Source organism: Amyelois transitella, chromosome 26 (assembly GCF_032362555.1).
Source record: "Amyelois transitella isolate CPQ chromosome 26, ilAmyTran1.1, whole genome shotgun sequence".
NCBI lineage: Eukaryota > Metazoa > Arthropoda > Insecta > Lepidoptera > Pyralidae > Amyelois > Amyelois transitella.
In genome coordinates this window covers 1,080,306-1,091,832 of record NC_083529.1, presented here as the reverse complement: position 1 = coordinate 1,091,832, position 11,527 = coordinate 1,080,306, and the positions used below count along the sequence as shown (strand labels likewise).

At 38.8% G+C, this 11,527-nt stretch overlaps 2 protein-coding genes across 2 annotated transcripts; one reads left to right on the top strand and one right to left on the bottom strand.

Annotated features, from left to right (window-relative positions):
* Window positions 1-479: 479 nt before the first annotated feature.
* On the bottom strand, window positions 480-977 carry LOC132903445 (uncharacterized). Its single transcript, XM_060951819.1, has one exon. The coding sequence runs from the start codon at window positions 877-879 to the stop codon at window positions 649-651; it is 231 nt and encodes a 76-aa protein (XP_060807802.1). The 5' UTR covers window positions 880-977; the 3' UTR covers window positions 480-648.
* Window positions 978-1,579: 602 nt separating this feature from the next.
* On the top strand, window positions 1,580-11,037 carry LOC106137053 (ATP synthase subunit gamma, mitochondrial). Its single transcript, XM_013337801.2, has 7 exons — window positions 1,580-1,740; window positions 1,940-2,110; window positions 2,449-2,527; window positions 3,203-3,260; window positions 3,771-3,928; window positions 9,689-9,853; window positions 10,290-11,037. Exons 2-7 carry the CDS (start codon window positions 1,950-1,952, stop codon window positions 10,554-10,556), a joined length of 888 nt encoding a protein of 295 aa, XP_013193255.1. The 5' UTR covers window positions 1,580-1,740; window positions 1,940-1,949; the 3' UTR covers window positions 10,557-11,037.
* The last annotated feature ends 490 nt before the right edge of the window (window positions 11,038-11,527 follow it).

The window sequence follows — 11,527 nt, the reverse complement described above, 5'->3', positions numbered from 1 at the left end:
TCGGAGTGGGATGGCCTTGCCCTAGATGAACATATCTTGATCAAATTAAGGATGTCCTGGCAAAGGGTCAGGTCAAGAGTACCCGAAACCGCTGAGCCTGTATGAAGAGAGTTATGAATTTGGACGAAGCAAAGGAAGTATGCAGAGATTGTGGCAAGTGGAAGGATGTAGACTCTGCCTACTCCTCCGGAAAAAATATTTACATAGATAAACATCAAAGACCCAGGCCAAACAGGGAGAGTTCATTTCTCATCATGCCCTTGCCATGAACCCCGATCCTGCTATAACACAGACAAGCACACTACCATGTGGCACAGAGACATATAAAAGATGTAGTAAAAATGCATAAAAGAAAACAACATTTTTATGAAGTTGTATTTTAATCCAGATTTTTGACACTAGTTTCGTTATTACTAGTATCTCTATTTATGACTCATACACACACATATCTTATATCAATGGATGAAATGATTCACATCTGACTCAACAAATAAATTTATAATGCGTTTATTATATATTTATATTTAGATGTAAGAACATTCATTATTACAGATAAATAGCAAGCACAACAATAATATATACTATAGTTGATCTATATAACTTATCACTTATTTACAAGCAAATGTTTTGCAATCTTAACACTTTTTCCTAGTCCTTTTTCTCTTCTCTGTCTTCAAAATCGTCGTCGAAATCATCATTGTCTGGTTCCAACATCTTTGCAAGCAGAGAGTTACCGCCTTCGCTGTCCACTTCGTTCATCCTGTTGAACAACGAAGTCAATAGTTTCTTGTTCAAATGGTCGGTTTGCGTGATTTCCCTAACTGGCTGTTCTTGGATTTGTTCTGGGTTGGTCAACACTTTCTTTTCTGGCGTAGGCATCTTGGAAAATTTAAATTAATAAAAACAAATGAAGATAGAAACTGCAATGTTGTTGTTGATTTCCTAATCTTATTTTCTTTAATGTTTCCAACTGTCTTTGCTGAAAGCGCGTGAACTTCTAACAATTACAATATGCTAATTTCCCACGAGGTAGGCAGAGACAATGGATTGCTGTGATACCAACAGATTTCTATTGCTTTACCCACCCACATTACTCTCTTCTCTTTAAATATTGTCGACCATACCTGTACGTACCTAATCGTACGGTTGTGAAAATGATGCTCCACGTCTTCCTTTTTCAAGGCATCAGTAATTTGCTGGCTGAAGCGAAACACACGGAGTTTCCTTTTCGGTGTTGATTTGTAACTTTGAACTACTTACAAATTTCAATAAGCTTTTTGTAGCATTTAATGAAAAATGCTGCATAAGTCGGATCGGCGCTTAAATTAGAAATTTGAACGCTGAGGAGCTAGAGCGTAAAGTTGGCAACATTGCAGCTATTAACGTTAAATCAATGTCAAATGTCGAGGTAAACGTCAATACTTAGTGTTGTTATCATAAAAAAACTATTTATAATTATATTTCTAAATGTTGTCGATCTTCAAATTAATGATTATGTCGGCACCGTACACTTTTATAATACATACAACAATATAGAAATCATCAAAAATCCATGGAGATCAAACTATAATTGATTGATTTTTATTCAAATCAGTACAAAATAAATTTTCATTTTGTGTGCTTATAGTTGCGTTCACGAATTACTTAATTTTTTTTTGTGTTGGTATCCCAAATCAGACGTTTTCGGCCAGCGACATTTTTCTGTCGGCTGGTGATCTTGACCGAAAAAAGCCCGTAAATGTTAGTATTTGTGCAAAAAACCCCTTTTTATGATTAAATATTCTATGTTTTATTGTTAAAAATACATTTTGTAATACCATATTAAATTTTTTCTTGTGTTTATCGGGAGTGCAGTATCCAACCTTCTTACATAACATTGAAGAAACATAACCTTTGCGAGGTATTTTTTCACGGATTATAAAACTTTTTATAATTACAGAACCGCCAAGATGTTGGGTCGTGTCGTGCCGGCCGCCCCCCAGGTGATCGCTGTGGTCAACCTACAGCAGAACAGGAATATGGCCACTTTGAAGTCAATTTCCATCCGTCTAAAGTCGGTCAAGAATATCCAAAAGATCACCCAATCCATGAAGATGGTGTCAGCTGCTAAGTAAGTGCTGTGCCAAACTTGAATATCTTATCTAACTTTGCCTCCTTATTATCAGTAGCCGGTAACATTGATTTAGAAAGAAATTTTTTTACCTACCCAATTAAAGGATAAGATAATGTAAGTTTGCATACATATTATCACGTCTATATCCTTTACGGGGTAGACAGAGTCAACAGTCTCAAGACTGAAAGGCAATGTTCACCTGGCTTAATGATGGAATTGAAATATTAAAAGTATGACAGGTTGCCCATCACCTACAATAGGTGTCCTAAATTTAAAAGCTTAATTTATACCACTGATGATGATACAGAATAATAAAATGTAACTTATTAAAACAGGTATACTCGAGCTGAGCGTGATTTGAAAGCCGCTCGTCCGTACGGCGAGGGAGCCGTCCAGTTTTACGAGCGGGCTGAGGTGAGAATCCTTTTTTAAAGTCTTTGCACTTTTTATTTATTTGATTATTTCTTTCAGTTTGTTTGTGCTTTGTCTAACTGGTAAGGGACAGCAATGTGATTATGCATGAATTTATGTGTTTTTTTGACAGAGACAGTCTAAAAATATATATTTTTTTACAACTATATTTCATAAAAAAATTTTTTTTAAGTATAATCATAAACTTACATTCCTTATTATTCTGTCAAAATGGCATACAAATCATATAAATAATTTAAGTAAGATACAAAAATTATTTACACAAAAGACTAGTCAAAAGTCAATTTGATTAGTGTTTTTCTCTGTTTTAGTTTTCTTTCAAATAAGTATGTAAAGGTGTGCACCATTTGAATTTCCACACTATAGAATAGAACCAATCCATATCTTTCCCATGGATATCGTAAAAGGCGACAATAGGATAAGCATCTTAACTTGAGTTTGCTCTTGTAACCTGTCACTATTTGAATCTCAATTTCATCATAAAGCCATACATCTGAATGTGGCCTTTCATGCTTTTCAAGACTGCTGGCTCTGACCACCCTGAGAGAATAAAAGACGTGTCTATATGTATGTATGTTAGTTAGTACTTAAAGGCCTCTTCATTACGTTTTTAATTGATGTTTTCTTAGTATTTATGTCTAACTTTGTTTCCTACAGGTGACACCGCCAGAGGATGATGTCAAGGAATTGTACATCGCCATGACCTCTGACAGAGGTATTTATTCATTGATTCAATAAAAGGTTTTATAACACTCTCATTTGCTCAAAAGAACAATACAGTATTGCCTTTAATAATAAATAAACTTAAGTTATATAAAATATAGTACCTACTCCTACATCGTGAGGAAACCTGCACATTCATGCAACTGGATGTGTAACCATAAGATCCAATATGTGTAAGGTTCCCCTGCAAAGGTTGCAGAGGTCAGACAGGAGTTGCTTCTTGTTAAAACCTGACTCACCCAATCCAGGATCCATGGTCAAGGGCTCCCAGGGTTGTTGTATTTAGGTTGAATCACTACATAGTATAAAACAAAGTCGCTATTTTAGTCTGTTTGTCTGTATGCTTAAATCTTTAAAATTACGCAACGGATTTTGATGCGGTTTTTTGTAACAGGTAGAGTGATTCAAGAGGAAGGTTTTTATGTATAATAACATTTATAATTTTGCACCCGTGCGAAGCCGGGGCGGGTCGCTAGTATTATATATTTCTTATACTGTCCAGGTCTCTGCGGCGCCGTCCACACGGGCGTGTCCAAAGTGATCCGCAACCGCCTCCAGGAGCCGGGAGCGGAGAACATCAAGGTGATCTGCGTGGGTGACAAGTCTCGCAGCATCTTGCAACGGTTGTATGGGAAACATATCATCACTGTTGCTAATGAGGTGAGGAAATAACCTTTCGTAGAAATTAATTTCTTAACGAAATGTCAATCCACATTAATATTTTTTCACGATTAATGAAAAAAGTTTAAAGTGGCAAGTGGAAAGATGTAGTCTCTGCCTACCCCTACGGGAAAAAGGCGTTTGATTTTATGTATGTATGAAGTGAAAAGAGTATGCTGGGTTCGTTCTAATTTCGTCGGATTTTTGTGGATGGCGTTAAATTAGTAGCTTTTTGTAGATTGCGCTAAATTCTCGTGGACGAAGCAAAAGATAATGATTATTAAGAAATAAATATATATCTCTTTTTCTCATGTTGTGATTATTATTGGTGCATGTCATTTATTTGTGGGTATTGAATAAAAAAATTGGTCTTGGTTCAACCTGCCTTTCAATTACGACATGGTGTCAGGTGTCGTCTAAAATAATTAATTTTCGGTATAAAAAGTCGACTTTAAGCTAAAATTAAGTGTTCGTACGTAGAAAAAGTGATAGTGTTTTATTATTACTATGGAACACGCGCGTCCGCCATCGGAATTATGCCTAGAGGGCGGGCCGGCAAACCGCGCTGACGCGTGGCGAAAATGGTACAAGCAGTTTTTGGTGTTCCTGAAGGCCTCGGGAGTCTATAAAGAACCGACAGATGTACAAGCCAGTCTCCTCATTAACCTGATAGGCTCAGAAGGTTACGACGTATATACTACGTTTAAATTCGAAAAGGAGACTGATCGGGAGAATTTCGACAAGTTGGTCAGCAAATTTAATGAGCATTTCGGTACGAAACAAAATACTACCATGGCTCGTTTCAAATTTTTTACAAGAAATCAAGAAAATGGTGAATCTGTCGATGAGTACGTCACAGCATTGAAAATACTTTCGCAGCATTGTGAATTCGAGCATCTCGAAGAAGGTCTGATACGCGATCGTGTTGTTTGCGGGGTCACCGATGGAAAAATACGTGATCGATTACTGAGAGCTGAGGATCTGACCCTCGCACGAGCTGTGAAGATTTGTCAAGCTAGTGAGATGTCTACAGAGGAAAAACGGCAGATAGAAGGAACCAAGGCGGTAACCGACGGGGGCGCGTCGTCGGCAGCCGTGGACGTGGTGTACGGCGGCGCAGGCGGACCGTCGCGAGCGGCGCGTGGCGGCTGGGGCCGGCCGCGGCCGCGGGGCCAGCTCCGTGCGGCCGGCGCTCGGGGAGCGGCCACTGCAGGCGGCCGACGCGGGGCAGCTTCTAGGAGTGCGTGTCGGGCTTGCATGAAGGATCAGTGTGACGGAGACTATAAGTGTGCGGCTAGAAATGCTCAATGTTTTTGGTGCAGTGAACGGGGACATTTTAAAAGTGCATGTCCTAAGTTAAAGAGCAGAGTATACCAAATTGAGGAAGAGTTATCAACTGACGATTCAGATTTGTACTACGTCTCCACGGTCGACAATTTCGGTGACGGTATGGACAGCCACAAATGGTATGAGACTTTATTTTTATATGGTAGTGATTTAAAAGAAAGATTTAAGCTAGATACTGGTTCGGATTTAAATGTAATGTCCTTGAAAACATATTGTAAATTGGGTTTGAACTTATCAGAGTTAACATCAGATAATACGAGAGCTTTATCGTTTTGTGGCAATTTTATTCCTATTGTTGGATCATGTTACATCAATTGGTTTTATAAAAATAAAGTGTATAAATTACGTTTCATAATTTCTGAACACGACTGTCAAAATGTGCTGGGCAAATTTTCTTGTGAACAACTAGGCTTAATAAAACGTTTATATTCAATAGATATTAACCAGTATGATGATATTTTCAAAGGTTTGGGAAAGTTGCCTGGCAAATACAAAATAGTAACAATTCCGGGCGCGCAGCCGTCAGTCTGTCCCGTTAGAAAAATACCCGTGGGCGTACGAGATAAGTTACGAATCGAATTAGATCGAATGGAAAATCTAGGCGTTATTAGAAGAGTGACGCACCCGACCCCGTGGGTGAATGCAATCGTAGTGGCGGCGAAAAAAGATGGCAGCATTCGAGTGTGCCTCGACCCGCGGCCGCTTAATAGGGCCGTGCGACGCGCACACTACCCGTTGCCGACGCTCACTGATATCGCGACTAAATTAGAAGGAGCTAGGTATTTTAGTAAATTAGACGCTCGATCTGGATTTTGGATGGTTCAGTTAGATGATGATAGCGCTGATTTATGTACGTTTGGAACACCATATGGCAGATACCAGTATCTACGTTTACCTTATGGTATAAACTGTGCATCTGAAGTTTTTCATCAAAAAATACGTCAAATATTAGAGGGCTTAGAGGGCGTAGATTCATTTGTTGATGATGTCATAGTTTGGGGGTCTTCAATTTCAGAACATGACGAGAGGCTTAAGCTTTTATTAAATAGGGCACGTGATGCTGGTATTAAATTTAATAAAGAAAAATGTGAATTTTGTGTTCAAACGGTAACTTACCTTGGACATACCTTTAGCTCCAAAGGTATGCAAATAGATGAAAGTAAACTTAAGGCAATTCGTGACATGCCGAATCCGCAAGACAGGAGTTCATTAGAGCGTTTTTTGGGCATGGTAAATTATTTATCAAAATTTATACCACATTATTCAGAGATAGCGGCTCCTCTACGTATCCTTTTGAAAAAAGACTCTGTATGGAATTGGGACGAAGTACATGAAGCGACCGTGCGGCGTTTAAAAGAGTCAGTGTGCGCCGCGCCTGTACTGGCTTTGTATTCTGCGCGCGAGCCGGTGCTGTTATCAGTAGACGCGAGCTCTCGCGCGCTCGGCGCAGTGCTCATGCAGGGCGGCCGGCCGGTCGAGTATGCGTCATCCACACTCACCGACACGCAATGCAGGTATGCTCAAATTGAAAAAGAGCTGTTGGCGATCGTGTTTGCGCTCGAACGATTTCACCAATATGTTTATGGCCGTAAAGATGTCACAGTGGAGACGGATCACAAGCCATTGGAAACGCTATTTCATAAGGCGTTGGATTCCGTTCCAGCCAGACTGCAGCGCATGATGTTACGTATACAGGGATACGATTTCAAGGTTACGTATAAACCTGGAAAATATATGTTCGTTGCAGACACCCTTTCGAGGGCACCTTTACCTGAACAGTTACAACAAAAAGTAAGTGATGAAATTTCGGAGCAATCATGTTTTCTTATAGAAAATGTTAGGTTTAGTGACAGTAAATTGAGTATGATAAAGGAGCATACAATGAAAGATGAAGAATGTCAGTTAATTATAAGATATATAAAAAATGGCTGGCCAAATTATAAGTATGAAGTGGATGAAAGAGTAAAAGAGCAGTGGTCGTATAAGGAAAGTTTTGAATATGTCGATGGTATAATATTTAAAGATAATTTGGTTTATATTCCATTTAAGTTAAGGTACGAAATGGTAAAGCGACTTCACGATGGGCATATGGGTATAGATAGATGCAAACGGCATGCGCGGGATGTGATGTTCTGGCCAGGGATGTCTCGAGACATCGAGAGTGCAGTACGCCGCTGTGCGACGTGCGCCGAGAGGGTGGCGCGGCCCGCGCGGGAACCGCTCTTGCCACATCCTATCCCGAGCCTGCCGTGGGCTAAAATAGGCTCGGACATATTTCAGAACGGTAACAAGTATTTTTTAATCTTAGTCGACTATTTTTCGAATTATATCGAAGTTTGTCCACTGCTGAACATTACTAGCAAGACAGTCATAACAGCGATGAAGGATCAATTTGCAAGGCACGGCATCCCACAGGAACTGATAACTGATAATGGGCCAGCGTATGCCTCGAAGGAATTTGCTACATTTAGTAAGCAATGGGGGTTCAAACATGTTACGAGTTCGCCGAAATATCCGGTATCAAATGGACGAAGTGAGAAGGCAGTACACATAGTTAAAAATATGTTAACCAAATCTTTGTCATCTGGTTCTGATTTCTATTTAGGGTTGCTAAACCTTAGAACAACTCCCAGGGATGGAATTAGCTCACCATCTCAGTTACTTATGGGACGCAGGCTTAATTCCAGGCTCCCATCTCACGACTGTAAACTGCAACCCAGCCGTGACAACCGTGACGATTATAAGGCTATCACAAGCAAGCAAGCCCGCGACAAACAGCACTATGATAAACGAGCACGAGCGTTGCCGGAGCTGCGGGCTGGGCAACGTGTGGTGATGGTGGACGCCGGAGACAGGAAGCACGCGCGCGTCCAGGCGCGGGCGCCACAACCACGCTCCTACTTCGTAATAGACTCAACAGGAAAGCGGTACAGAAGAAATAGACGCCATTTAATTAATGTGGAGGCAGCTCTTTCTTCTCCATCCCAATATACGCCCGAGGAGCAAGAACATTACGAGGAAGAGGATTGGTCCATGGCCGAAAGTGAGGACAACGCAGATGATCCTACGTTTGTTTTAACCAGCGGGGATGGGTCGCGTCTCTCTGAGGACTCCCGGGGTGATATTTTGAAAGGCCGGTTAGATCGCGCGCGCAGACCGGCGGCTGAGGCGGCCCGCACTATTATTGCCAAACTAAATAGGGAAAAATAAATCATAATGCAATCTGAGCTTAAAATTAGAATTGTATAAAATTGGTATAAAAGATTGTACTATGTTACTTCACCCAAGCTGTTATTGTTAATTGTCCGACTTCATAAAATTAAATGTATGTAAGTATTTTTATTTTTGTATGTATGTTCACCAATTTTCTTAGTCATTTTTTTTTCCAAATTTTCGATTAATATATTTTTGTTTAAAAGGGCTTATATATATCAGCGGTGATCCCATAAAAATTACAATGATAAGATTAGCCTTTATAAAAAACTGTAAAAATATACATTAATCTAGATATATAATATATATATATTAAGGTATGTAGTATTGAAGTCGGTTATATGTTTATTTTTCTTGTTTTTTTTTTTTTTCTCTATGTATATTATTGTTTAAGTTGCTGACTCATAACATAACAAATTATTTTAATTTTTTTTTTCTGTTAATTTTTTTTTTGTGAGGGAAAGATGTTGTGATTATTATTGGTGCATGTCATTTATTTGTGGGTATTGAATAAAAAAATTGGTCTTGGTTCAACCTGCCTTTCAATTACGACATCTCATGATTATTACATTCAGAACTGCACTGTTACATGTGCACTCATGTCAAGTAGAAGGGCAAAAAATATTTTTTATTTTAAAAACATTCATTTTATGCTTATCAAAGCTTGCAATGTTCCCTCTCTTCTAGTCTCTTGACAATGCTGGCATTGGGTCTCTATTTTTTTCATTATTGCAGAACCAAGACCCAACTTTAGAACAATTATGGCCCGTATCAAGTAAAACCTCGACCAATATTTTTGCTTTATTCTTATACAGGGTGACTTTTAATTCAACTGCATAAATTTAACTGTTAAGTGTACTCATCTAAAGGATATTTAAAAACGTCAAAAGAAAAATATCGGTTTCATATTTCAGAAAGTACTAAAAAAATAAAAGTTGATACTTTTATTTTTTTAGTTAGTTTAGTTTTTTAAATGTGAAAATGATGACGTTTAATTTAAATAAAAATAGGCTCAAACAGCTCAGAAGCATGGGTTTAGTCTATGTTTAAAAGGATGCAGTTGTTTTAAATGTCACCCTGTATTTCTTAATTTGGAATTCCCGCCCATTCCAGCTTTCGTGACGGCGGTGTCTTTTTCATCAGAACTATAACATGTGCTTTAAAAATAAAATTTATTATGAAAATTATTCTTTTTGACAGATCGGCCGCCGCCCCCCCACTTTCTTGGACGCGGCGACGCTGGCCAACGCCGTGTTGACTTCGGACTACGAGTTCGGTTCCGGCAAGATCATTTACAACAAGTTTAATTCTGTTGTCTCTTACTCGCAGTCGGACCTGCCTTTGTTCAGCCAGAAGTCTGTTGAGGTAATTATAAAGTGTTCATCCTTTATGGGGTAGAAAGAGAGTTGCAAGACTCGATAGTCATGTTTAGCTGAATGGCCTAATGAGGGAAGTTAGTTTCAAATACAGTGACAAGTTACCTAGCCTTGCGCCTAGAAATAACATAAATACAATCACGTCTATATTCCTCGCGGGGTAGACAGAGCCAACAGTCCTGAAGACTAATAGACCATGTTCACCTGTTTGGGTTAGAATTGAGATTCAAATAGTGATAGGTTGCTAGCTCATTGCCTAAAAGAAGTATCCCAAGTTTATAAGCCTACTGCTAACAGATATAATTCAAAGGCCCTTCCTATGGGAAAATTGGTATATCATTCCATAGATAATTAAAGTTTCCCACTATTATTATTAATTGGATTAGTTCATACAAAAATAAAACTTTTCAATTATCTTTTTTCAGGCCGCACCGAAACTGGCAGTTTACGACTCGCTCGACTCCGACACGATCCAATCTTACATGGAATTCTCTTTGGCCTCCATGTTATTCTACGCTTTGAAAGAGGGCGCTTGCTCCGAACAATCGGCCCGTATGACGGCCATGGACAACGCCTCCAAAAACGCGGGAGAGATGATTGAAAAGTTGACATTGACGTTCAACAGGACACGTCAAGCCGTGATCACCAGAGAGTTGATTGAAATCATCTCTGGTGCCGCCGCTTTGGATTAAAAAGTTAACGTTTTGGGACTGGCAGGTTCGAATTTGAAAAAAGAAATATTGGCTGGAAAATATGGGATTGCATTATTTAAGAAAAAAAATGCAAATTGAACTTGCTGGATGGGATTTTGAAAAAGGAAGTTCATGTTCTTACTGTAATCGGGGTATATCATGTTAAGAAACATCAAAAATATAGCCATCTCCTTCGCTTATTATAACAGCATGAAAGAGATAACGTATCAAATACTGCCAGTTCATACATTTATTGGAAAAACCTGTATCTATAATATTTATTCCCTAGACTGCCGTTACTCTATAGATCTAAATGTGCTTTGCCGACATTCCCGGAAGAGTGTGCGTTTCTCAGTAAACACGCATATACTTACTGGCTTCAACACCTTTACTGGTTGATGTACACTCGTTCGACATTTCAGAAGTATGGCTGCCTGTCGTGTAATGTGGTGGTTTTAGTAATAAAGTTTTCTTTAGACCATTCTGTTGTTTTTTTTGCTCTTAGTGCTCTCTATCAACGCTAAATTGATTTGTTTTAAAAATGTTTTAAAAGATACAAGGTATCAATTGTTGACGTCACATAACCTAAATCTAATTATATCTAATACCGCTTCCAAAGCGCATGAGTAGAAGCGGCGGTACAAACTACAATGCAGCAACTCTTATGTTGATCTCTATGACGTAAACCGATGAGTTGATAAGACATATACATTCATTCCATTGATGAAATTTAAATAGAAAATGGCTAACCGGCTTCTGGTAATTCCGACGAGAGCGGGTCTTATTTGATAAGCTGATAGTGAACTTTTAATTGTTAAGTTGAAATACTGTCAGATTTTAACTGAAGTAGCACTAGCAACTCGGCATATTGTCAAAGCTACTTACATAAAACTAAAAAGTTATTAAGCAAATAAAACACCAAAGTTACTCCATGTAAATTTTTATTCTAACTTACTATATCGAAATTGAAT

Bases quoted from the DNA above. Each gene is read 5' to 3' on its own strand.
- LOC132903445 (XM_060951819.1), bottom strand. From the start codon at position 879: ATGCCTACGCCAGAAAAGAAAGTGTTGACCAACCCAGAACAAATCCAA.
- LOC106137053 (XM_013337801.2), top strand. From the start codon at position 1,950: ATGTTGGGTCGTGTCGTGCCGGCCGCCCCCCAGGTGATCGCTGTGGTC. The intron at 2,528-3,202 runs GTGAGAATCCTT...TGTTTCCTACAG, and splicing joins AGTTTTACGAGCGGGCTGAG to GTGACACCGCCAGAGGATGA. The intron at 3,929-9,688 runs GTGAGGAAATAA...TCTTTTTGACAG, and splicing joins TCATCACTGTTGCTAATGAG to ATCGGCCGCCGCCCCCCCAC.